Source organism: Mirounga leonina, unplaced genomic scaffold (assembly GCF_011800145.1).
Source record: "Mirounga leonina isolate KUSES-001 unplaced genomic scaffold, KU_Mleo_1.0 Mir_153, whole genome shotgun sequence".
NCBI classification, from domain to species: domain Eukaryota; kingdom Metazoa; phylum Chordata; class Mammalia; order Carnivora; family Phocidae; genus Mirounga; species Mirounga leonina.
This window is the reverse complement of record NW_023270387.1, coordinates 38648196-38674989: the sequence shown is the minus strand read 5'-3', so window position 1 is coordinate 38674989 and position 26794 is coordinate 38648196. Positions and strand designations below refer to the sequence as shown.

Genomic DNA, 26794 nt, shown 5'->3' with positions numbered 1-26794 from the left:
CATTCTTCCCATTGATACACGGGAGACCATAAAGTTTAAGCAACGTATATGAAATGGATTTACACATTGTTAAATAAACACAAACCGACATGATTCTTTTCTACTTATATGTTCACAAACAAAACTTGTAAGCCTGGGGAAAATGCAAGGGGCATTACCCTTGACATCACAATCATAGAATATTTTAAGAATGGTTTTGAAATGCCAGCAGAGGCAGAACAGAGTCTCGGTAATTTAGGGCTTAATTGGCTCTAATGAAAGACGGAGGCCTTACCCTCCAACACGCTCCATGGACACTTCATTCCACGAGCCTTTGTAAAGCCAGGCTTGGCACCTACCCAGACTTAGCTTCGATGAGCCTGCAAAACCCCAAGTGTTTGTGGTGGGCAGCACTGAATCCAGCTCTGAAGAGACTTCCTACTGCATTCAGGTCCCTCCCGCTTGGATCCCATTGTACTTCCTTGGGCCTTTCAATTACCATTTGGCGCACAACATGTTGAGAGTTACTTTGCTTTGTTAGTTCAGGAGCTCACAAATGGCCCCAGCTGTGGGAAATAAAAAGCAAATGAGGAAAAGGAAGCCTTTGACAGAGAAGCACTTGCTCTGACTGTAGACTAGGCTCAAGACAAAGCGAGCAGAAAGAGGCAAGCTTTTCAGGAGCACATCAACTTAGAAACTTCATGAAGGTCAGGGCAGCCTCGCTGGCTGGGAAGGCTTTTTTATCCCGTCAATATAACTGCTTCCGTGGACACAAATATTTTAGCATCTTGACTAAGTTAACTTGAACTTTTTAAAAGGAAGAATTGGCAATCAAAGAATCTAGTATGACCTTCCAGATACAGTGAAGATTCAAAACAATGCCTAAAACTCACAGGCACGCTTCTCAGCCCTTTTTCCGTTACCATAAACTCCAGGCCAATCTTGTTCCCACGTCACACTCACTCTTTGGGCAAGTCTTCCTGGCACAAACGTCATAGCACTGCCCTTTTCTCTTCCTCAGAAAAGTTCATCTGCACCAAAGTGAATGACCGTGCAGCTATTTGTAAGAAGAGCTGTGGTCTGACTACATTTATTTTAAAAAGTAAATAATTCTCTAGAATGCAGCCAAATGCCTGCATAGTACTTAAAGGAGAATTGGTAAAAGCTTTCCCATTAGTCAGTAATAAGAAGGTCACCATCTTCACTACTATTTAACATCGTGCTGTAAGTATTAGCCAGTGCAAATAGATGAGATAAAGCAATTTGTGTTATAGAATTTATAAAGAAAAAGGCAAAACAAATGTAATTCTTCAACATGGACTCCCTGGGGTGTGTGCATTTTGGATATATGAGTTTGGGTGGGTTTTTTTTTGAGAGAGAGAGTGCTCGCAGGCCCATGCAAGACCTGGAGGCAGGGGAGGGCCAGAGGGAGAGAGGGAGAGAATCCCAAGCAGGCTCCATGCCCAGCGCAGAGCCAGACACGGGACTGGGTCCCACAACCAGCCAAAATCAAGGGTCAGACACTTAACCAACTGAACCACCTAGGCACACCTAGGTGCTTTTAATAATTAAGATGGTCCCCACATTCAAGAAAATTCAAGAAAAATAAAGGAGCTTTTTTAAGTACTATAAAAATATAAGGAATATGTCATCATTGATCTAGTTGCTGCTACTATTATTATTACTACAATGTCTAATAGTTTTATTGTCATCATCGTAGTTATTGTTAAATTATACTATTAATATTATGATCATCATCATCTTCTTTATAATCATCATTTTGCCTGGATCATGGCATAAGAGAATAAAATCTGTGGTATCACAGATGTCTAAACTCCGTGTACCAAGATACTAAATATTTAACTATGACATATATTGAATGCCTGCAAAGTGTCCAGCCCTGAGCTGGATGCTGGGTATACATTGATGATCTCTGAAATTTATCTAGAATCCCAAAATCAGTGTTCTCAGCACCCTTGTGTTCAATCCCTGACATGCACAGAGCAGCAAAATATTGTCCCTGCTACTGTTGAACAAGGTGATGCTCCACCTTCTTGTCTCAGCTCTCGTACTATATACAAGTGTCCAGTTTGCAATCTATTTAGTACTACTTTTTTTCTTGGCATTTTTGTGTTCTTTGTTGGTAATCTCATGGTTTGAAAGACCCCAAAATGTAGTACTGAAGTGCAATCTAGTGTTCTCAAGTGCAAGAAGGATGTGATGTGCCTTACAGAGAAAATATATGTTCGATGAGCTTCATTTAGGCATGACTTATAGTACTGTTGGCTAGAGATTCTCTCCCTCTTCTCCCTCTGCCCCTCCCCCTGCACGCGCATGCACGCACATTCTCTCTCTCAAATAAATAAATAAATAAATAAATAAATAAATAAATAAATAAGCTTTAAAAAAAAAAAAACCTATTTGAGGAAAACTAAAACATCCCTGAAAAATGTAACCATAGATCTGAACAAATGAAGAAACACAAACTATGTCCTTGGATAGGAAAATTCCATCATAAAGGATCAGTTCTCCTAACTTCTATTTTTGCCATAACGCAATTTAAAACACTATCAATTTTTCGTCAGGTGCTATACCAGTTGATTATAAAATTCATTTTGAAGAACAACAAGCAAGCCTGGCCTGGAAAACTCTTAAAAGGAACACAGAAAGGCCTAACTTTTCCAATTAAGACATACTGTAAAGCCTTTGTAATTGAAACATTTTTATATTGACATATGAAAAGACAAATAAACTGATGGAACACAATAGAAAATCCAGAAATAAACTTTTGCATACAAGAAAAGCCTCTCAAATCAGTGGGGAATTGATGGTCTTGTAAAAAAAAAAAAAGAAGAAGAAAAAAGTGGCATTAAAATAAAGGCAAAGCCATGTGGAAAAAAATAGAACTGGATCCATTCCTCACATAATACAGGAAAAATTCCAAATGGAGTAGAGATGTAAATGTAAGAAAAGGAAACATGTAAATGCTATTTTTAAAAAATGAGTGTATTCACCTATAACCTGGAAGTGTAGAAAATATTCTAAACTATGACTCAGAGTCCAGAAACAATAAGGGAAAAATTGATATATTCAATTTCCTGAAAATAAAAATAAAAGCTTTTGCATGGCCAAAAAAAAAAAAAAAAGCAAAATAAAGTTAAATGACGAAATTGAAAACATATTTGCAATTTATATCACCATGCTTCCAAAAATAAAGAAGGAAAAGGCCATCTAACCCATAAAAGAATGAGCTGATATAAATAATTTTCGCAGGAAAAGAAATGCAAATGCCTCTTAAACATATGAAAAGATGCTCATCCTCGCTCATAATAAGCAAAAGGCAAATTACAAGTACACTGAAATGCTATTTTTTAATCTATCAGATTGGCAAAAAATACAAAAGTTTGAGTACATATTCTGTTGGCAAAGCTGTGGAAGACAGCCATTCTTATATATTGCTATGGGAATACAAATTAATAAAACTTTTGGGAAGAGGAATAGGGAAATAACTAACAAAACTATATAAGCACTATCCTTTGATCCACCACTCACAATATAATATAAAAAAACCTGGGCACAAGGGTCATCTGTGCTCATTCTAAGAGTGAAAATTGGAAACATCTTACATGAACATTAATAGAGGAATGGTTGAATTAACTGTGATCCACCTACCCACTGAAAGAGTATCTCTATACTGTTGTGGGTTGGTCTTCAGAATATGAGAATGCAGAGTTTCTCAACAGTGACACTATTGATGTTTTAGGTCAGATAGTTCTTTGTTGCGAGGGACAATCCCGTGCATTGTAGGATGTTTAGCAGCATCCCTGTCCCTTACACATTAGATTCTAGGAACACCCCAACTTCCAGTTGTGACAACGAAAACTATCTCCAGATATTGCCAAATATCCCCTTAGGGACAGTCACCCTCAATTGAGAATCATTGATATGATGTTAAATGAGATGGCATGTTGGAGGGCGGGGCGGGGTGTGTGTCAGGGGTTGAGGAAATGTATATAGTATGTTTATATTAACTAAAGAGATGGATAAAATGTAACATTAATCTTCAAAAAATCATTACTTGGGGGCACCTGGGTGGCCAGTCAATTAAGCAACCGACTCTTGGTTTTGGCTCAGGGTCATGAGATCGAGCCCCATATGGGGCTCTATGCTCAGTGCAGAGTCTGCTTGAGATTCTCTCTCCCTCTGCCCCTGCCCCCTCCCACCCTTCTATCTCTCAAATAAATAAATAAATCTTAAAAAAAAAAAAAAACAAAAAACATTACCTGTAAGAAAAGAAGGAATAGGATGAGGGGGGAAGAGATAGAAGCTAAACTACTTTAATTATACCGTTTTTGTAAATTTGACATCAGTACTTTTACATATAATATAAAACAAAATTAAATATTAAAACAAGTTTGAAATTTGAAAGTAAATGGAAGCAAATGAACTTATATGTGTTGGTGGCATAGCTACACAGAGAAGAACTCTCTATGACTTTAAACATACTAATGTGACTGTATATCCCTAGTGGGATAAATCTCAAGGACCAAAAGAAATAAAAATAATATTAAATTGCTGTTGAATGATCATAGTTGTAATATAATTGCAATACCAATATTGTATTATAATTCTGAGGCTCACGTGCCTGTACTTCATATAAAACAGTGAATAATTGTGATGATGTCATTGAGCATGAGAAATTTCAGCATGGGGTTTCAGCACAGGATACAGATATAAAAAAGAATGAGATTAAGTAAAAAACATGATGCCCTAATTTTGAATTGGACGTGTCAGTACAAACTCATGAAATGATTATTAACAACAAAAAACTTTGCTGACCATCCACTGAAAAAAAGCTAAGCACAATAGCAAATCCAATAGCAATGATCATTCCTAGCACCAATTTCTAACTAAAAAGAAATCAATGCTTTTTGGAGAGAGAAATGGATAATATAAGACTGGGTCAGAAAATGTACAAGGTGACCCAGGAAAAAATCACCAGTAGCAATTATTAGAAAGCAAAGAAGCTATCAAAGACTATAAGAATTGTGTCAAAAGATCTCAAGAGCTGACTTGAAGAGTCTCGCACTGGCCAAGGAAGGGCCGTTTGTGCACCAGTCAGTATAGTACCTGCAACGGACAGAAATATAACATCTGTGATTAAATTCATGAGCTCATACTGGTGCTTGAAAAAAAATACTTCATTGGTCACTTTAGGAGGAGCTGGAGAACCATTATTTGAAATAGTAAATAAAGGGAAAGAATGAAATATCAATTATGATTTTACTACATAAATTGTCTTTCAGAGTAACCACACAATTGGAGAGAAGTTTCTTTTTAGGACTACTCTAGCTAACAAATGTGAAATAAATCATAGAATTAAAACATTACCATTTCATATTTTTAATGAATAAATGTTATCTATGTAAGGATCATCAGTGGTTGCTAATACCACATAACAAGGGTGAGAACTAGATTTATATATATCCAGATGGAAATATACTGTCTCACCCATTAGAGATATTTTTTGTCAAAAAAAAAAAGGAAGAAAAAGGAAATCTTATCAAGTCTCCTAGATCAAACTACCAGTTTATAAGAAATACAGGAAACAGAGGGACATGGAGAACAAAACCAAGGGGAAGCAATGAGCAAAATTTGGGTTGTGGCACCTAAAGAGAAAATGGTGCAGTTTGTTTACCACCACCAGCAACGACATAAAAATTGCAAGGGAATAAAAGGAGACAGAAGGAGAACCTATAAATTAAAAGATAATTAAAGGACATATGAACCAAATGTAATGGTTGGACCTTATTTGCATGTCCTGATTTTTTAAAATATGTTTCTTTTTATAAACATACATAACACCCTAAAAAAATATAGGAATATGAACACCCTGAATACTTAATATTAAGGAATTATTGTTTTCTTTGTTTAGATGCAGTAATGAATAGTGTGTGTGTGTTTATTGTAAGGGTCCCTATCTTTTAGAGATACATACTGAAATGATGGGATTTGCTTCAAACTAAAACGGGGAGCAGATGTTGGATGAATGGCTACATATATAAAACAAGATTAGCCATAAATTGGTCACTGTCAAAGCTGAGCTATGAATATGTGAGGGTTCATTAAACTATGAGTTGGTTATTTTATTACAGTTACTTATTTATATCTGCCTGAAATGTTTTATAAGAAAATGCCTTATAAAAGAAAACAACTTGGGCGCCTGGGGGGCTCGGTTGGTTAAGCATCTGCCTTCGGCTCAGGTCATGATCCCAGAGTCCTGGGATTGAGCCTGATTCTCCCTCTCCCGCTCCCCCTGCTTGTGCTCACTCTGTGTCTCTCTGTCAAATAAATAAATAAAATCTTAAAAAAAAAAAAAAGAGAGAGAGAGAGAAGACAACTTGGGAACATCGTATTTTCGCCATCATCAGTACCATGTTCTTCACCAGACATATGCCATCTGAAGGAGAGCTTCTGTGTGGGGCCCCTGGAGCCGAGCTCTGATTGCTCACACCTGAGTTCATGCGTCCCATTTCTCTGCCTCTTTTTTACTCTTCCCATCCCATCACAGCTTCCACATTGCCTCCACTCGAAGGAGCTCATAACAGAACTTAAGTTAATAGAAATGTACCAAACTAAGGTCACCTTGGGATCTCTTATATTATGCCTCAGATAGTCTGTGCCATTATCACCCTCAGGGGGCTGTCTCAGCTGTTCAATTAATAGTGAGAATATTGATTAGCTCATAGTTTATGCTCCTCCTAACGTGAACTACTGGTTTATTGTCAGCCTCTAATTACAGTGTGTTTTCATACGAGATCTTTCTACATATTGAGATAGCTCCTGGAAGCTGGGCTCCAAGGACGCGGAGGGAGGAGAGAGAGAGGGGGCCTTTTTATCAGCAATGAGTGAATTGGCATTCGTCATCACTCTTGTCTTCTTTTAACTACAGGTATTTATCAAAGTGCTGGATAATAATGATAATGGCCCAGAATTCTCTCAGCCAAATTACGATGTTACAATCTCTGAGGACGTGCTTCCAGATACAGAGATCTTGCAGATTGAAGCCACAGATAGAGATGAGAAGCACAAGCTGAGCTACACTGTCCACAGTAGCATCGACTCGGCCAGCATGAGGAAGTTCCGGATTGAGCCCAGCACGGGCGTGCTCTACACTGCCGAGAGGCTGGACCACGAGGCCCAGGACAAGCACATCCTCAATGTCATGGTAGGACCACGCTGCTAATGTGCTCCCCTAACACAGTCTGTGACCATTCAAGACACACTCCTTGGTCTTCAGAAGTACGGGGCCCTTAAATGTTGTGAGTAGGAGTAAATTTGGTTTTCTCACAGCAGGGTCACCTTTGTTTCTGCCTTTTTTATTTCCATGAGGAAAATTGCTATTGTTCTAGAGTGACCCGATATTTTTGCCAGACTGAAGTAGTCGATGAGTTCTGCAGACAGTGGCTGCTGACAGGCTGACTTGGGAAGGAAGGAACAGGCCATGTTTCAGTAAATCTCCCAGGCTATGATATTGGTTTGCATCCAGAAGATTCTGTAGAAAAGTTTAAAAGAAGTTCCTTGAGAAGTTAATCACAAGGGCAATCATCTACTCAAAATATGCAGTGCTCAGTCCTTGGAAGCATTTAGAGAACTGATTTATTACTTACTGCACTGGCATTGGACCTAGTAGTAAATACTGCCACCCAAAACAGATCTCAAAACACACTGAAGCCTGCAGAGTGTCCGTTAGGTCTGAACCTGGGTTCATGGGACCTCCAAATTATGTGGAAGTTGCTTTAATTTTAAAGTGGAGTTTTCCTAATTCACATCATTGGGAAGTAGGAATTAATAAGAAACATCCTTGATCAGTTTATGGCCTAAAATCTGGCCCTTTGACCATCCAAGAACCCTGGGGGCAATTGCATAGCCCCTGCCTCACAGACCCCCTGAGTTCCTTAAGACACATACTAAATCTTGGGTACTGACTGCCTTTAAAATACATTAAGATGCTACCAGTTTCCTAGCAGCTGAACGTGATGTTCCGCTAGGTGCTACTCTTCCTTCTTCCCAAGTCTGGAAACACTGCTGGGCCAGAAGAAGCTCCAGGGCCATGTCCTTGGCAGTTTCCAGCTGAGACCCCGTTCCCCAGTGGGGGGAGGAAGAGGGACTCTTAGGGACTGTCAGATCCACCCTCATTCATTCAACAGATATTTCTTCAGCACCTAATGTGTACCAAGCCCCATCCTAGGTACTGAGGACGCAAAAGAGACAAAGCTCCTCCACCCTTGGACATTCCACTGAACAGCCCTAGGTCTCAATAACCCCGAAATACAGAGTTCAGCTTGGTCCCGGGGTGTGGCAGGCCAGTCTACGGGTGGGAAGATGGAGCACATTCACCCGGTTGCTTTTGCATGCGTTTTATTCAGGGGCAGAAACCTTATGCCAAGGACTAACTCCATTCTCATGACTCAAGTCATTCCTGTTCATTCTTTCCTTAACAAACTCAAAATTCAGTTTGGTCACCCTGTATCATTCATCATTGCTGTAATTGATTATTTAGAGCAAACATGTCCTTTATGCTGCCTTTCTCCAAGCTAAGCCATTTTAGTCCGTTTGCTCATTCCTTGCAGGTACTATTTTTGAAAAGCCCTTTCCCTTTGATGGCTCTCCTCGGTCTATTTTCTAACTTCTCCACATCTCTCTGAAGTTACAGAGCCTAAAATTGAACAAACGCAAAGAACACATTTGATTAGCACTACATAAAATTATAGCGAAATCATGCGGTGAGGGTTAAAGAATTGATTATTTGCGAGCTTCTGGCATATGCAAATCAGGGGAAACTTTAAAGCAGGTTGCTCGGTGAAGTCACAATGAGGGCTCTGGCATTTTAAAAATGAAGGTTTGGTTTATCTTCCTGGGAATCAGGGTTCTCTCTCAGTCCTGGGCCTTTGCCTTGGGTGGCTCTCTTTGCCTGAAACATGCAGCCCACGCCACCCTTGGACCATTTCTACTTATTTTTGTTACCTCTTCCAAGAAGCTGGGGGCCGGGTTAGCTGTTTCTTACAATTCACTCACATTCTGGCACTCATCACCAGGCTTCCTACCTATTTGCTTGTTTCCGTCCCCCACTCACCTGTTAGCATCTGGAGGGGAAGGACCAGATCTGAGTCACTGCTAAACCCCCAGAGCAAAGGCAGGACTTGACAGATAATAGGGGACAACAAATGTTTGTTGAATGAATGAATAGAAGGCATTGCATGCTTTGCATTTATGAATTCTTTTCACTGAACGTTTTAGTTTCCCCTTCAGAAGAGTATCCATCCACCGTCCCATTACCAGCTATATATACAAATGAGGGGGAAGCGGCTGTGGGCAGTGATGCAGAGGAAAGATACTTAGGCAGGGAACATCACGAACACAGGCTGAACACAGACCATAAGCCAGTCATCATGCTGAGCAGTAAAATGGAGGTGGCCCCGACTCTCAGCCTGTTCACCATTAGTGTCCTCACTCGATAGCACCATCACTTACCGAGCCCCTACCCTGTGCCTGGGACAGCATCCAGCACTTTGTGTGAGTTACCTCATTTTCTCTTTGCCACAGACATAGCCGTGTGAGAGTTCCTTGCAACTTCAGATCTTAGTCCTACTGCTTCTTGTATTTTGCCTAAAGGTCAGAGATCAGGAGTTTCCTTATCGAAGAAACTTGGCCCGAGTCATTGTGAATGTGGAAGATGCTAATGATCACAGTCCTTATTTTACCAACCCGTTGTATGAAGCATCTGTGTTTGAATCGGCTGCTCTGGGATCAGCTGTTCTGCAAGTGACGGCTCTGGACAAAGACAAAGGGGAAAATGCAGAACTCATATATACCATAGAAGCAGGTGAGAGCTGTTGCACAGATCGCAATATAATGCATGGCCTTTGACCCTTAGCAGCGTTTATCACCATGTGAAATTCACAGTTGTTTGGCCAAACAACTGCCCTATTTGCGTGATGATGCTCTATCAAGTTCTTGGCATTTTCGGTAATACGTTTTCCATCACTGACAGTGAGGAAGGAGTTCCCTTTATTGTGGTGTTCTCGGATTGTTCTGGAATGGAGGAGAGAGAAGTGTGTGGTAAACTCAGAGGCTTTTCCTCATGGGTCAACAAGCCATGGCCTCAGACTAAAATAACCAGTCTCCCTTCTCTTGAGGGCTGCCAGGCTGTTCTGTGGATTGAATCATACGTGTCTTTGTTTATCTGTCACTGGGCGAGCCGTGGGCTTCGAAAATATCTATACCCCCACGGTTAGCAGAAATGCACTTCCGTGGAGGTGATTGAGAGTTGCAGAGTGGGTAGGAGATACTGAACTGCCTGCTCAACCAGACAGATAAATACATACAGCCTCACATTCTGTTAAATTTGAGATTTTTAAAATCAATTTTGACATCCATAAGGCCAGACCATATTTCACTGATGGTTTGAGGACCGAAAGGAAGAAAATATTCGTGACAGAAGAGATGATTATCCAAGCAAGGGATAGGACTGTGAACCTAACGATTACAAATATCCCTTATCTGCTGTATTTTCCCTTCCCCTCTTCTGTCTTTTTTTTTTTTTTTTGAATATTCAAGCCACATATTTCCAAAATGTTCTGCAACATTATGTCTGTCGTGCATAATGCCAAATGCTGTCTCCTTTTATGCCAGCACTGGAAAGACTTCTTTCCCGTGATTTAAATGTGGAGCATTTTTGGGCGCCTGGGTGGCTCAGATGGTTAAGCGTCTGCCTTCGGCTCAGGTCATGATCCCAGGGTCCTGGGATCGAGTCCCGCATCAGGCTCTCTGCTCCTTGGGAGCCTGCTTCTCCCTCTGCCTCTCTCTGTCTCTCATGAATAAATACATAAAATCTTTAAAAAAAAATGTGGAGCATTTTTGTGAGTGGTTGAATTAAAATATGAATGCTAGAATGACAGTTTTGGACTAAAAAATATTAGAGAAAGAAAAGCCAACAATCTTCTTTATACAAAAGCCACTGCAACGAATGATACTCTAAAACTATTTCCCGTATTAGGTGCCCACATTTTATAGGAGTCAAAGCTAAGCTCTATACAAAAAAAATAATAAGATAAAGAAATAAAAGACATTAGTTTTGTAAGAGCAAGGGGCCCCAAGAAACTTCACCTGTTTCTTTTCTAGATATTTATGGAATTTTCTTCTAACCTAAAGCCTGACCAGTATTTTTTTTAAGTGCTATTTTGCATCTGTTGTTTACCACAGGAAATTTTAAGTATTTAATTATATAATCCTTGTTCTTCTAGTTCCACAAATAACATAGGGAAGCTTCTTTTTTTCAAAACACAAATATTTAAATAACATCACAGAAAGTGTTGCCTGATCCAACAACTCTTCAGACTCTTTCTACAGTTTTTTCCTAATCTTACATATATTTTTCTTTTCCCAGTATTCATCCACGAACATACACTGTTCCATATATCTGTGATCATCTAGGTAGGGAGTTTTATTTCTGTTTTTTTTACTTAACATTTTCTCAGCATTGTCTATGGTGTCTACCTCCTTTTTGTGTTTGTCGTTACAGTTACTACTTATACTCTCCTAGCTAGGCCAATAACTTCTAAGCCAATTTGGAGGTTCTGAGGAGTCAGACAAGAGCCATTTCCCATCCCGCTGACAAGACCACTTTCCTTATCTTTCAACAACCACACACTGTAGGCCGGTGCTATGGGTAGACCAGGGATTCCGTCGTGCCTTTAACCACTGACTAAAAACAGAGAGAAAAGTTATTTTCTTAAAACATCTTTCATATGAAAACTTGAATTTCCAGAAACCCGGAAATTTCCAGAAACCCAGAAATGATCTGATACCTCAAAAAAACGACCTCTGATTGTCTGTGTGAGAAGCTAATGAGGATTTCAGTGTGTGCCCAGTAATTCACAAGTGGTCATGGGGCTCCTTTGTGGACAGACAGACCTCCACAAGCCCTGGACTGCTCTTGGCCAAGCCAGTTCCTTCCCGGACCCTGGTAGGAGAGAGGGAGGACCCAGATGCTGCAACATTGTGAAGCAAATGACAGGTGGTTGTGTAGAGTGGACATTTTACGTAGGTTCTCTTCCAAACTTCAGATAAGCAAGGTTTTCCTCTGCTTACTGGTGGGCCGTACACTTCTTAGCCCCTGCCTGGCCTCTGAAGTAACTACGGAAGCTTTTATCTGGGCCCAAAGAACTGAGGTGATATTTGAGTGTGGAGCTTCAGTTCCTATATTTGGTTCAGATTTCTGTTTGGTGCCACAACGGCTCATGAGTGGCTCCGAAACAAGAGAGACAAGGACTAAGAATTGAGTTACAATGGGGGGGGGCGGGTCTCTTGGATCCCAAGGGGCATATACAGATAAAGAACTAAAAATCTTTTTTTAGATCTACCTCTCCTCTCAATCATTTAATACATATTTACTGAACACCTTCTTTGTGCCAGGCTGTGCTATGTTCTAGAAAAAGCATGATATGTAAGATAAACACAGCTTTTCTCAGTTGCCAAAAGTCTACAGGAAGCTGTAGATTCCAAGGAAATAAGCAGAGGTTAGTTTCCGGGGATTCAAGGATAGCTGGAGAGAAAAAGCAGGAGGTGGATTCTAAGAAAATGGGCAGGGAGTATGCTGAAGAGGGAAAGAGGCCAAGAGCCCACTTTCGACCTGCTATACAAGCGCAGCATCCCAGAGTGGTGTGACAAGCAGGTGAGCGGCTGTGGGACAGCAGGGTTATGAAGTTCTATCGAGACCAGAAGCTGGCTCCCCTTTGTCCCTTCCATTATATCCTGCTGGGCATGAAGGAATGTGCTGGGTCTGCAGCAAGGGAGGACTTCGCTGGAGACTCCACCGTGGGACTCCACATCAAGGAACACAGAGACACTTGACTCTCTTGCAATCATCATTTGGGGTTGCCGGTTGGCCCCCATTATCTCTACAATCTCTACGTTTTCCTCCTCAGAGATGCTGATGTAAAATGATTCCTGACTCCTTTCTAGGGCCTATGAATCAAACGTTAAACTCATGCTCAATTGCATTATTTATTGAAAATTTGCAATCTCGCTCATGAGATCATTGAACTTCATGTTGACCTCACAAAGTGCTCATCATGGCAAGGAAAAAAAAAATCATGCTGATACCAAAGATGACATTGTTCAGTACTCACATTTGGGGGTTTGAATCAAATTCTTTACTTCTTTATTTAATTAATTCTTGGGGATGCCTGGGTGGCTCAGTTGGTTAAGCAGCCGACTCTCAATTTCGGCTCAGATCATGATCTCAGGGTCCTGCGATTGAGCCCTGAGTCGGACTCCACACTCATCGGGAAGTCTGCTTGAGGATTCAATTTCTCTCTCTCTCTCTCTCCCTCCGCCCCACCCCCTGCTCATGCTGTCACTCTCTAAAATAAATAAATCTTTTTAAAAAATAAAATTGTTTAAAAATAAGCAGATTTTATAGGAACATGAATTTTTTATTCTCTTACATGGAAAAGTTTAATGAATAAGTATGTAGTAAGAAATAGTATGTATACGGTTACAGCTGTATTTGCTGCACCTTTCAGGAGACACATGTAAGTGCCTGTCGGTGTGGGAGCCTGTCTCAACAATAATGACATTTAAACTGTTTCTATGTCTGCCATTCTGCAATACTTCAAGCAGAAATAAAAATGCAGATATAATTGAATGACCAAGATCTTTAACTTTGCTTTTGAAGAATCTAGACAGGCAAGCATGTGTGCTCTTTGAGAAGTATCTGAAAGCCTGATGAGAGAAGCAAAAAGCAACTTGGTGAAGGATTCTGCTTCACACTGTCCACTAGTTTTCAGCCAGATTCTTTTACATTCTTCAAGCCTTGTGTTCCCCATTCTTTATTCCTCTTTTGTTATCCTCGTCCTCAGTAATCTCAGATTTCACACCACTGCATGTTTCAGAGGCAAGGCTCTAAACCTCTGGGGTGTTGCGGTTCCCAGCCCTTCCCGTTCCAGATACATCCAGGTGGGGTGCCAGTTCCTCAGTTTCAGAAAGGTGATGCCTCTGGTTTTTGGTTTTAAGGCTGGTTCAGATGATCAACAGTTCACTACTTCACCAGAAACCTCTCCAGTACTTAGCAAATGGGATGGTTTCAGATTGGAGGGACTGCCTCATAATTTTTATGCCTAGTTTTAAGTCTGTGTATGCACATGTCTCTTTTGGAGTAAGAAGGAATGAACAACAGAAGAGTGGTCAGAAAGTATCCTCACAACTTACAGAGCAAACGGTGACTTGGGAAGAATTCTTCAGGCCTGAAGACCCCCTTCACCAAAGTAGTGTTTAGAGTGAAGTCAGTTTTGATAGGGTGAAATGTAAAGCCTACCTTTGGGATAATCTGTGGTATAATGTTCTGAAACAGCTCCTACAACCATCTTTCTCATAGCACAGAACACAGACTATGGCACTGGTTTAGGTAAAAATCCTTTTTTTTTTTTTGGCATTGTACACAACCTTGTGGTGGTGGTAGTGGTGGTATTAACGTGGATTAAAAGGATACTGACCTGAAATTCACAGTTTTACTGAAAAACTCACTTCTGTTGCTTTTGAATACCCCTAAAAGAGAAGTCTTTCATTCTATTTCAGAATGAGATAGAACGAATACAAATAATTGCTTTCGACTTGCCATGTTGCAGCAAAGTAGCCTTTAGATGAAGAATTAATCTTCAAAACATGACATGTAACTCATTTCTCCATTTATCTCTATATTGTAGGGAACACTGGGAACACATTTAAGATTGAACCAGTCCTGGGCATCATTACCGTTTCCAAAGAACCAGACATGATGACAACGGGTCAGTTTGTCCTGTCAGTCAAAGTCACGGATCAGGGTTCCCCGCCAATGTCTGCCACTGCAATTGTGCGCATTTCTGTTACCATGTCTGATAATTCTCACCCCAAGTTCACTCACAAGGACTACCAAGCAGAAGTAAATGAAAATGTTGATGTTGGAACATCAGTCATTCTAATCTCTGCCATCAGTCAATCTACCCTCATTTACGAAGTCAAGGATGGAAACATTGATGGGATATTTACCATAAATCCGTATTCTGGTGTTGTCACCACCCGGAAGGCACTGGATTACGAGCGTACTTCCTCCTATCAGCTCATCGTTCAGGCCACTAACATGGCAGGTATGGCTTCCAATGCCACAGTCAACATTCAGATTGTTGATGAAAACGATAATGCCCCAGTTTTTCTCTTTTCTCAATATTCGGGCAGCCTGAGCGAGGCTGCCCCAGTCAATAGCATCGTCAGGAGCTTGGATAACAGCCCACTGGTGATTCGAGCCACTGATGCCGACAGCAACCGGAATGCTCTGCTGGTGTATCAGATTGTGGAGTCTACAGCCAAGAAGTTCTTCACAGTGGACTCCAGTACCGGTGCAATCAGAACAATTGCCAACCTGGACCATGAAACTATTGCCCATTTCCATTTCCACGTCCATGTGAGAGACAGCGGCATCCCCCAGCTGACGGCAGAGAGTCCCGTTGAAGTCAACATAGAGGTGACGGATGTTAATGATAACCCGCCTGTTTTCACCCAGGCCGTATTTGAGACTGTCTTACTTCTACCCACCTATGTTGGAGTGGAGGTTCTGAGAGTTAGTGCCACAGATCCTGACTCCGAGGTGCCCCCGGAACTGACATATAGCCTAATGGAAGGCAGCTTGGATCATTTCTTAATTGACTCAAATAGTGGAGTGCTTACCATAAAAAACAATAACCTCTCCAAAGATCACTACATGTTGATAGCTAAAGTGTCCGATGGAAAGTTCTACAGTACGTCCATGGTCACCATCCTGGTTAAAGAAGCTATGGATAGCGGCCTCCACTTTACCCAAAGCTTTTACTCGACCTCGATCTCAGAGAACAACACTAACATAACCAAAGTTGCTATTGTCAATGCCATTGGAAATCGCCTTAATGAGCCCTTAAAATACAGCATCTTAAACCCAGGAAATAAGTTCAAGATAAAATCTACCTCAGGGGTCATTCAGACCACTGGAGTCCCCTTTGACCGTGAAGAACAAGAGTTATACGAGCTGGTGGTGGAAGCCAGCCGTGAGCTGGACCATCTGCGTGTGGCTAGAGTGGTGGTCAGAGTTAACATTGAAGACATAAATGACAATTCTCCAGTCTTTGTGGGCCTCCCTTACTATGCTGCTGTGCAAGTTGATGCTGAACCTGGGACGCTGATTTACCAGGTGACAGCCATTGACAAAGATAAAGGTGCAAATGGAGAAGTGACCTACGTCCTACAGGATGACTATGGCCATTTTGAGATTAACCCTAATTCAGGGAATGTTATTTTAAAAGAAACATTCAACTCTGACTTGTCCAACATTGAGTATGGAGTCACCGTCCTAGCCAAAGATGGTGGAAAACCCTCTCTATCCACATCTGTAGAACTTCCCATCACAATTGTCAACAAAGCAATGCCCGTGTTTGATAAGCCCTTTTATACAGCATCGGTCAACGAAGACATCAGAATGGATACCCCCATTCTAAGCATCAATGCCACCAGTCCAGAAGGCCAAGGCATCATATATATCATTACTGATGGGGATCTTTATAAACAGTTTAACATTGACTTTGACACTGGGGTCCTGAAAGTCGTTAGCCCTTTGGATTATGAAATTACCTCTGTTTACAAGTTGACAGTAAGAGCCAGTGATGCCCTTACTGGTGCCAGGGCTGAAGTCACCGTTGACTTACTAGTTAATGATGTAAATGACAACCCTCCTATTTTCGATCAACCCACATACAATACAACATTATCAGAAGCATCTCTCATTGGGACTCCTGTTTTGCAAGTTGTCTCTACCGATGCAGACTCGGAAAACAGTAAATTGGTGCATTATCAGATTGTCCAGGATACTTACAACAGCACAGATTATTTTCACATAGACAGTGCAAGTGGCTTGATCCTGACGGCGCGGATGCTGGACCACGAGTTAGTGCAACACTGCATTTTGAAAGTCAGAGCAACAGATAATGGCTTCCCATCGCTGAGCAGTGAGGTCCTGGTTCATATCTATATCTCGGACATAAATGACAACCCTCCCGTTTTTAATCAGCTCATTTATGAATCATATGTGAGTGAATTAGCCCCCCGGGGTCATTTTGTAACCTGCGTTCAAGCCTCTGATGCAGACAGCTCTGATTTTGACCGCTTGGAATATAGCATTTTATCTGGGAATGACCGGACAAGCTTTCTGATGGACAGCAAGAGTGGCATCATCACCCTGTCCAACCACCGGAAGCAGCGGATGGAGCCTCTGTACAGTCTCAATGTGTCAGTCTCTGATGGGTTGTTCACTAGCACTGCACAGGTGCATATCAGGGTACTTGGGGCTAACCTGTACAGCCCTGCCTTTTCCCAAAGCACCTACGTAGCTGAGGTGAGAGAGAACGCAGCTGCTGGGACAAAGGTCATTCACGTTCGAGCCACAGATGGGGATCCCGGGACATATGGACAGATCAGCTATGCCATCATCAATGACTTTGCCAAGGATCGATTCCTCATAGACAGCAATGGACAAGTCATCACAATGGAAAGGCTTGACCGGGAAAACCCTCTGGAGGGAGACATTAGTATTTTTTTGAGGGCCCTCGATGGCGGAGGGAGAACGACTTTTTGCACCGTGAGAGTGATTGTTGTGGATGAAAATGACAATGCTCCCCAGTTCATGACAGTGGAATACAGAGCCAGTGTCAGGGCAGACGTTGGAAGGGGCCACTTGGTCACTCAGGTTCAAGCCATGGATCCAGATGATGGAGCAAACTCAAGGATTACTTATTCTCTGTATAGCGAGGCCTCGGTTTCAGTGGCTGACCTCCTAGAAATCGATCCTGACAATGGCTGGATGGTCACTAAGGGCAATTTTAACCAACTGAAAAACACAGTGCTGTCATTCTTTGTCAAAGCAGTGGATGGGGGCATTCCAGTAAAGCACTCACTCATTCCTGTCTATATTCATGTCCTGCCCCCTGAAACATTCTTGCCTTCATTCACCCAGTCTCAGTATTCTTTCACTGTTTCAGAAGATACAGCCATTGGGAGCACAGTGGACACCCTGAGGATTTTGCCCAGTCAGAATGTCAGGTTCAGCACAGTTAATGGGGACCGGCCAGAAAATAACAAAGGGGGTGTCTTCATCATAGAGCAGGAAACAGGCACAATCAAACTTGACAAACGCCTCGATCATGAAGTCAGCCCAGCATTCCACTTTAAAGTAGCAGCCACTATACCCCTGGACAAGGTAGACATTGTGTTTACCGTGGATGTAGATATCAAGGTACTGGACTTGAATGACAACAAGCCAGTCTTTGAAACTTCCAGCTATGAGACGATCATAATGGAAGGGATGCCTGTGGGCACCAAACTCACACAGGTGAGAGCCATCGACATAGATTGGGGAGCGAATGGGCAGGTCACTTACTCCCTGCACTCGGATTCCCAGCCTGAAAAGGTAATGGAAGCCTTCAACATTGACAGCAATACAGGCTGGATCAGTACCTTGAAGGACCTGGATCACGAGACAGATCCCACCTTCACCTTCTCTGTGGTGGCCTCCGACCTCGGAGAGGCCTTCTCTCTTTCGTCCACGGCTTTGGTCTCTGTCAGGGTGACAGATATAAACGACAATGCACCAGTCTTTGCCCACGATGTGTACCGAGGGAATGTGAAAGAGAGTGACCCTCCTGGCGAGGTGGTAGCTGTCCTCAGCACGTGGGACAGAGACACTTCCGACATTAATCGCCAAGTGAGCTACCACATTACAGGTAAGTCAGCCACACTTGGCTTTCACTCTGTGTGCTCTGCTTTCTCAAGAAAGGTGGGAAGTGGCAGGAGGTAAGAGTTGGAGAAAAGAAGGGAGATGAGATGGGGGTTGAGAGTAATAAAAGCTCTCTAGGGCTGGGTAGAAGATCTCTGAGTAGGCACGGTTTTTCAGTTGTTGGTTGTTGCTAACTCAGCCTTAGTTTGGAATTCATTCCTTTGCCTGTGACAGATTACACAGATTTGTACCCAGTCCTTGAGCCACTGTATTGTTTAAAAAGGAGTCCAGCCAGGGCGCCTGGGTGGCTCAGACGGTTAAGCAGCTGCCTTCGGCTCAGGTCATGATCTTGGAGTCCTGGGATCGAGACCTACATAGAGCTCCCGGCTCAGTGGGGAGTCTGCGTCTCCCTCTTCCTCTGCCCTCCCCCCAACCATGCTCTTTCACACTCTCTCTCTCTCAAATAAATAACATCTTCAAAAAAATTTTTTTAAATAAATAAATAAATAACTAGCTGAGCCCAGTAAGATTGACTTACAAGTTTCGCCTGGTAGTGAAAATTCCTATGCATGCACATGTACACACCTGTACCAGTTAAAGGGCATGGTTTGACCTTTTGCTAAAAATCTTAAGTTATAACTCTAAACCAAAGGGTATTTCTCCCAACAACTCAGTTTACTTGGATCCCTTTTTGGTCTTTCCCAATAGTAAGTAGTGGTTCAGTGGAAAAGCCAAAATAGACCAAGGAAGTCACCCAGAGTGGACCAAAAAAAAAAAAAAAAGTCACTATTTCTGAGGGGCAGAGGATTCCATGTCTGTGTCACTCATCAGGGGTAGCTTCCTGGGGGGTGACTGGCTTTAAACTGCAAGGGGGAAGGATGGTGGGACAGGAGCATTCTTCCTAAAAATGATTTAAGCGTTTTAAAGCTAATGTTTTGATGTTGTGACATTCAAAGGCAGAACATAAGCAAAGTGCCAAAAGATTTTAAAGAATCCATCAATACTTGTAGTCAGGTGGCTTCCCTTTAGAAAAACTACATTATTCAAAGTGAAAAATGAATTAATTAGAATGCCCTCAGGACACAGAATCTGCTTAAGTACGTTAGTGGGAAAGTTAATTAATCACTGCAGAATAAGATCCACAGGAGAGCATATGTGTCAGTGGTTGGGAGCGCCACTCTTCCGCATTACTCCTGTCCTGTTTCTTCATGGAACTGTTTTCCTGATGGTGTTTTCTGTTTAAACTCTGTATGCATTTGTGCATTATCTGATACCTTCCCTTTTTTTCATTAAAATGTATATTTCTGCAGAAAAGACATGAGCGATAGTGGCAAGGGAAGAAACGTGAGTAAAGCCTATCTTACATTTATTTGCATTCAGTTTCAGACAAAAAGCTTTTTAAAGATTCTGAGGGATACTTTCTATTGGAAAGCCTTGCTGAATATTCAGCTTTAATTATTTATACTTTGTCTCTGAATTGTCAGTGGATGATTTAAAGGGACCCTCCCCTCAACTTTACCAAAGTAATGAGAACAGAGTAGCTTAAAGCTACCATTACTATTAGCAGTGCCAACCACCAACTGATTTTAATTAGATTTAACTTTTGCTCTTGATCTAACACAACTTGGCTGTGCTACCGCAGTTTAACAGAGGACCATTAATCATTTTATTTAACAAAAGATGTGGGCCTGCACTGAAAGCATTTAATAGAGAGGTTAAATTTGTGCATGCTAAAGTAATATTCAACTGAAGCATAATTGAATCCTAGCCAGTGGTGGAGGAAAGCGATATCCCAGGGAGGACCCAGAGCCTAGCCAGAGCAGGTTTCTCGACCTCCACACTATTGACATTTGGGACTGGATGAGTCTTTGTTATAGGCGGCCATTCCATGCATTGTAGGATGGATGACTGGCAGCATCTCTGGCCTCTACCCAAGAGACTCCAGTAGCACCACCCCCACCCCCGATGTGACATTCAAAAATATCTTCAGATGTTGACAAATGTCCTGGTTGGAGGTTGGGGGAGTTACACAGCCACTCCCAGCTGAGAACCACTGCCCTAGAGGAATATGCCGCCCTCATCATTTCTGCACCGTCTGCCCCCAGTATGGTCCATTTATCTCATGGCTGTCCCCCACAGCTGAGGCCCCTGGACTGACCCCACCCCCACACCTTAGAAGTGAAGGTGCAGCCTGGCCACGAAAATTCCCCTACTTCACCCTCAGTCCCTCTGGTCGGACCCAAGTCTTTGCCCTCTGCTCTTTGAGAGATTCACTGTAAGAAGCTGAGATGGCTCTATCTTTTTGGCGGAACAGAAGTCAGGATGCAGTACGCTTTCCTGATTTATTTGTTTAAGGTTGGTCTTCCCCCACTAGAATGTGCACTCCACCCCAGGAGTGGGGATGTGTGTCAGTTTTGACCACTGCTTCAGCCCTACTGCCTGGAACAGTGCCTGGTCCGGAGCAGGGGGTAGATACTTATTGAATGCCCAACAAAACGGCAGTGATCTAACCGGATCCCGGGCTTCCTGCCAGTTGTCTTGTCCAGTCTTCCTCCATGTTGCAAAAGACACTGTTTCCCTCTTCAGGATTAGAAGGTCAAGGCAGCTCTCTTCTCCCCTCCTCTTCTTGTCTTGTCCATGCAGCTTTTGTCTCCAGGTAATGTAATGATGTGGGGGAGTAATATTGCTGGGACCACTGTCGGTGGTTTCCTATAAGGAGCTTTCTACTTCATCTCTTCTCCTTTTCTTCTGCTACCACCAGCTTCACTCATTCCGTGACCCCTCGTTAGGGCCATTTAATGCTGATGGGTCTTCCTCTGTCACGCAAACTTTTCTCACCCAAACCCCCATGCTTGTAAGACACACGCAGCTGTATGAGAGAGCCTTCATTAAACGAGTCCTTAATAGAACTCACTGCCTTCCCTTGATTGCATAATCAACAGCTAATGGAATTGTCTTGGTAACGAGAGCTGTAGTGTATTACATCCTCTCTTGAGACAAAGTGGAAAGACAATTGTATCATCCAGGGAAGAGGATTGATTGTTCGCAGTTTGAATTTGATTGTCCTTCAGGGGGACTAAACAAGAGATCATCTCCAGCTTCTCTAAGTGCATTCTGTTCTCTTGGAAAGTTACTGTTTTACGTTCCTCACAAGCCAAGCATATAAATATCATGCTTTGTTGCAAGAGAATCAGAAGGAAGTGACTGCCAATTTTTTTTTTCAGTTTTGTAAATGATACAGTCAGAGGACCAGCTGGATGACCCCACACAGGCCTCTCAATGGAGGTGTAGATCAAAGCTTTTCATTGCACATCTTCAAAAACGTTTTTTTCACTACAGGAGGGAACCCCCGAGGAAGGTTTGCCCTGGGCCTGGTGCAGAGTGAATGGAAGGTCTATGTGAAGAGACCTTTAGATAGAGAAGAACAAGACATTTACTTCCTCAATATCACTGCCACCGATGGGCTTTTTGTCACACAGGCCATGGTGGAAGTGACCGTCAGTGATGTGAATGACAATAGCCCAGTGTGTGACCAGGTGAGATTTGCGCATATATCTCCTATATATGGATGCTTTTTACTCTGCCCCTCTAAAGTTAAATCAAAACCCATTTCATTTTTCTCCTTAGGGCCAGGCTCCTTTCTGCTCTTCTCTCCTTAATTTAGTGAACTCCGTTTGGATGCAAGAGGGTAGGAAAAGACATAGGTAGCAAGTTCAGGTACCTAATTTTGCCCACCCCCCCAAAAAACAAAAACAAAACCATAAGTCTTAAAATTAAATAATGTTTAAGGAATCATAAAGGACCTTAGAACTTATTCTGTCTAAATCACTGATTTCATAAAAAGAAAAATGGACCACTCAAAAGCATCAATTGTTGTTTTTCATAAGTTTACACAGCTGGTTAGTGGCAATGTTCGTAATGAACCCAGGTCTCCAGGCAACTCACAAAGTAGCTTGTCCATCACAATACAAAACATGACAGCCAGTGCAAGGTGCCAAGAGCAAATTTTATTTTCTTCCTTAATGAAATTAAATCACTGTTAATTTACCTTTTCCTTACTATGTGGACCAAGAGACAATATTGGTATTCTGTAGCTTGGAAAAGCATTGCAAATAGATTGAACCTATCATACGCATGGCAGATGTGAGTAGGGGCTCTTTAAAGAGTGAAAGGGCCCCAAGGACTCACTGGTGCTTAACAGAAAAGAGGATCATGATCAACCCGTAACACGTGTCATGGTTCCACAGAAGCGGGACCTTTGTCTGTTTTCTTCACATTGTACTCCTGGCATCTAAATCATACCTAGCACATAGAGGGACTCAATCAGTATTTGTTGAATGAATGAGATTGGCCAGGGGGGAGGGGGAGCAGGGCAAGAGACATACCACATTTCATCATATATTGTAAGATGGTTCTGTGGTGAAGGGAAAAATAGCCAGAGCTAAATTACATGAATGTATTTTTAAAGAAATCATTTATAATGTGAAATATGGCAATCCCCTGCAAATACTAATGACTTCATTACCTTTCTTTACCTTTGCCAGGTTGCATATGCAGCATTATTTCCCGAAGACATTCCATCAAATAAAATCATCTTGAAAGTCAGTGCCAAGGATGCCGACATTGGATCCAATGGAGATATACGATACTCACTCTACGGATCTGGAAACGATGAATTTTTTCTAGATCCAGAAAGTGGTAAGGTGAAATGTATTCTTTGGGTAAATGCCATTGTTAATCCATGAGAGAAGTTAAACTCTCATGTGGTCTCATCACTAGTGGGTAGTTAGTGTACAAGATCCTCGGTATGATGCCCTGCTCTCTAGGACTCCAAGAAATACTAGTTACACATGGTGTCTGAAGATGGGTGCTCTGGAGCACACAAACTGTATTTGGCCTATAGAATTTGCCTTGACTTTACTTACATTTATTAGCATCAATAATCAGATGTGTCTATTTGGTTCTCCTGTTTTTCATATCTGTGATTTAAGCATCTGCTCTGTAAAGAATATAGAGTTACATCATAAATGTAAGTTGCAAACCAGACAGCAGGGCATAGGAAGGAGAGTTTTTCTCTCTTGAAATCCCTTTTGGGTCCCTTCCCGATGCTTATTAATACACTTGTCTGGTTTTTATTAAATATTCCTGCCTAGTTTCCCCAAAGCTATGAGCCCTCAGATTAGCCTTTATATTCAGGCAAAATTTATAAGGTCAAAGGCTAGGTATGCTAAAGGCAGATGCCCACATTGAAAGCCAGAGCTAATGGAAAAGACATTTCTTATGGAGGTACATTATTTCAGTGTTGTGTACTGGATGGTTCATCTAATGGCAATTTTTAAATGAAGTGTAAAGATCGAATAATTTGCATATCTCCAATGTTGTGTTTGGTCCTAATGAATAATAACTAACTCTTGAAGTCTCCAAAGATGATGGCTCCTCCCTGTCCCTCTCCCATGTCAGCTGGGTCCTACTGGGAAGCACTTAGCTACACAGACATATACTACTTGGCTACATAGACCTAGCAATTATTTTTTCAGTAGCTAACATTCATTGAGTAACTAGTAGACATAAAAGCACTTTATGGGATATTTGTGGTAGGCTGCAAGATGAGTAAAACAAGCCATGCCCATGGGATATTGTAAGCCAGCGGAGAAGACAGACCAGTAAGCTAACAATAATAATAATAACAATAATAATAATAGTAATAAAAGGCAGAATGAAATGAGTGCCCAAGAAGGACATCAGGGGAGTTATATCTGGGTACAAGGGAAAAAGGAGGAATATGGAGATCGAGCAGAAATCCAGTAGCTGGTCTGACAAAGGGGAAGAGGAACTTTTAAAGAAGAGCTAGCATCTGAACAGAGGCAGGATCCTAGTAGCTAAAGCAGGTTCCTGCAGGCTGTGGGGGCAGCAGAAGCAGAGAGCCCAGCACAGCATAGCCGAGGAGGGCCGCCTACGATATTGTCACTGGTGAGAAGAGCTGGGGAATGGCTGGTGAGAAACATGGAGGGAGAAAGGACTACAGGCCGGTCATGGAGGGTCTCAGAGGCCCCACTGAAAAACCCCTGGAGGTTTCAGAGCAGGAGAAAGAAATAGTCCAAGCTGTGTTTGACAACTGGTGGCAGCAAGGAGGCCCTAGAAGGAAATGCTTTATAAAACATAGATGGCTTGGTCTGAGGAATGTCTACTAATTGAATTTAAGAATAATAATATTTCATGAGTCATACTTTTCACCAAATCGTGTTTATTCAGGTCTGTCACTGCTGGTTGCCATTGTCTGTTGAAATTTAAACAACCACCGCCAATCTCCACAGGGGCTGACGCCCAGGGGTTCAAATACAGACATGACTTACCGCCTCACCTTGCTAAATTCCTGCTGATCCAAACTCCTCAAATATTTCCCCGCCAGGATCCTCCCCCCAGCAACCATAGGCCCTTCTATGGCCAGGCAAGTCGGGTTTACCTTGGCACAACAGGATTCCTTCGAGACCTTTTTCTGCCAAAGCCCAGCCTCTGCTTTGGTTGTTTTCCTCTCAATGATGGAGTAAAAAGATGCTGAGTCTCTGGAAGCAGAGAGACTCCCCCTTCTGGGTCTGTGGATTATTGACATGACTGACCATCAGAGAACTTAAGGTACTTGTCCATTCTCTAGGCTTTTTCTGGAGATCGGGAAGAAATCCAGAGACATACCTACCTCCTCTGGAGACCAGCTACTGGATTTCTGCTCGATCTCCAGAAAAAGCCTGGAGAATGGACGAGTACCCTTAGTTCTTGAGGTCTTGAAAGGTTGTAAGGGGCATGGAGCTTTGTAAGGTAGCCCAAAGAAGGAAACCCTGAAACCAGAGGTTTCACAGTGGGATTAGTTAATTTGAAGTCACACGGTTGATTTGTGGTTGCATCGAGAATCCCGTAAACTTTCCCCTGATGCTTGACATTGAATTTGTTCTGTTTTTTATTTTTTATTTATTTATTTTTTTTAAAGATTTATTTATTTATTTATTTGAGACAGAGAGAATGAGAGACAGAGAGCACGAGAGGGAGGAGGGTCACAGGGAGAAGCAGACTCCCCGCGAGCAGGGAGCCCGATGCGGGACTCGATCCCGGGACTCCAGGATCATGACCTGAGCCGAAGGCAGTCGCTTAACCGACTGAGCCACCCAGGCGCCCTGTTCTGTTTTTTCAAGTATGAGGCACTTGAACCAAATGTCATTGGTCCTTCCTGTGCTGGGGATTCTTTATATACTTGATTCTCTGCTTAAAGAAAGAGGGTTTTTTGAAAATCCAGGCTATTTATTTTCACAGGTGAGTTAAAAACTTTGGCTCTTTTGGACCGGGAAAGGGTCCCCGTGTACAGCCTGATTGCCAGGGCCACTGACGGAGGTGGCAAGTTCTGCCAATCCGACATCCACCTGATCCTGGAGGACGTGAACGATAACCCGCCTGTGTTTTCTTCCGACCACTACAATGCCTGTGTCTATGAGAACACAGCCACCAAGGCTCTGTTGACCAGAGTTCAAGCTGTGGATCCTGATGTTGGTAAGTCAGTTGCATTAATGGGATGCTGCCATGTTTCATGCGCTTGACATATCTTCACCTTTCCTTTGGTGTCACCAGCCCACCTGGTTTCCTTAGCATGAGAGCATGTGCATTCAGCCAATGACCACGTGTCAGCTCTTCTGCTAATACACTTCACGTGCGTGAGAGAACTCTGCAAGATGTCCTCCCCACCTCTTTCTAGGGTTTAAAGAAGTGATAAGACGAATTCCCTTGCCTTTTAACAAAGGGTTTGGGGTTTGTTTGTTCTTTTTTAACCTTTAGAATAAAAATAATAGCTTTCTTACTTGCCCATTCCTCCTGAACATAGTTAAAATGCTGTGTTGTGTGACAGGGAGAATTCATTTCCATTTCTATAAAGAATTACATCACATGCTTCAGCTGAAATACGACAATCTCAATTTATGGGAGTGCCCCATAGTGCAA

The 26794-nt window shown here is 42.2% G+C and overlaps 1 protein-coding gene across 1 annotated transcript in view; it reads left to right on the top strand.

Moving 5' to 3' along the window:
• The window catches only part of FAT3 (FAT atypical cadherin 3), a 524400-nt gene that overhangs the window by 419626 nt on the left and 77980 nt on the right, over positions 1-26794 (top strand). Inside the window, 6 exon segments of the mRNA XM_035009400.1 lie at positions 6932-7207; positions 9655-9865; positions 14748-18821; positions 22154-22350; positions 23359-23512; positions 26117-26350. Coding sequence (XP_034865291.1) covers positions 6932-7207; positions 9655-9865; positions 14748-18821; positions 22154-22350; positions 23359-23512; positions 26117-26350 — 5146 coding nt within the window.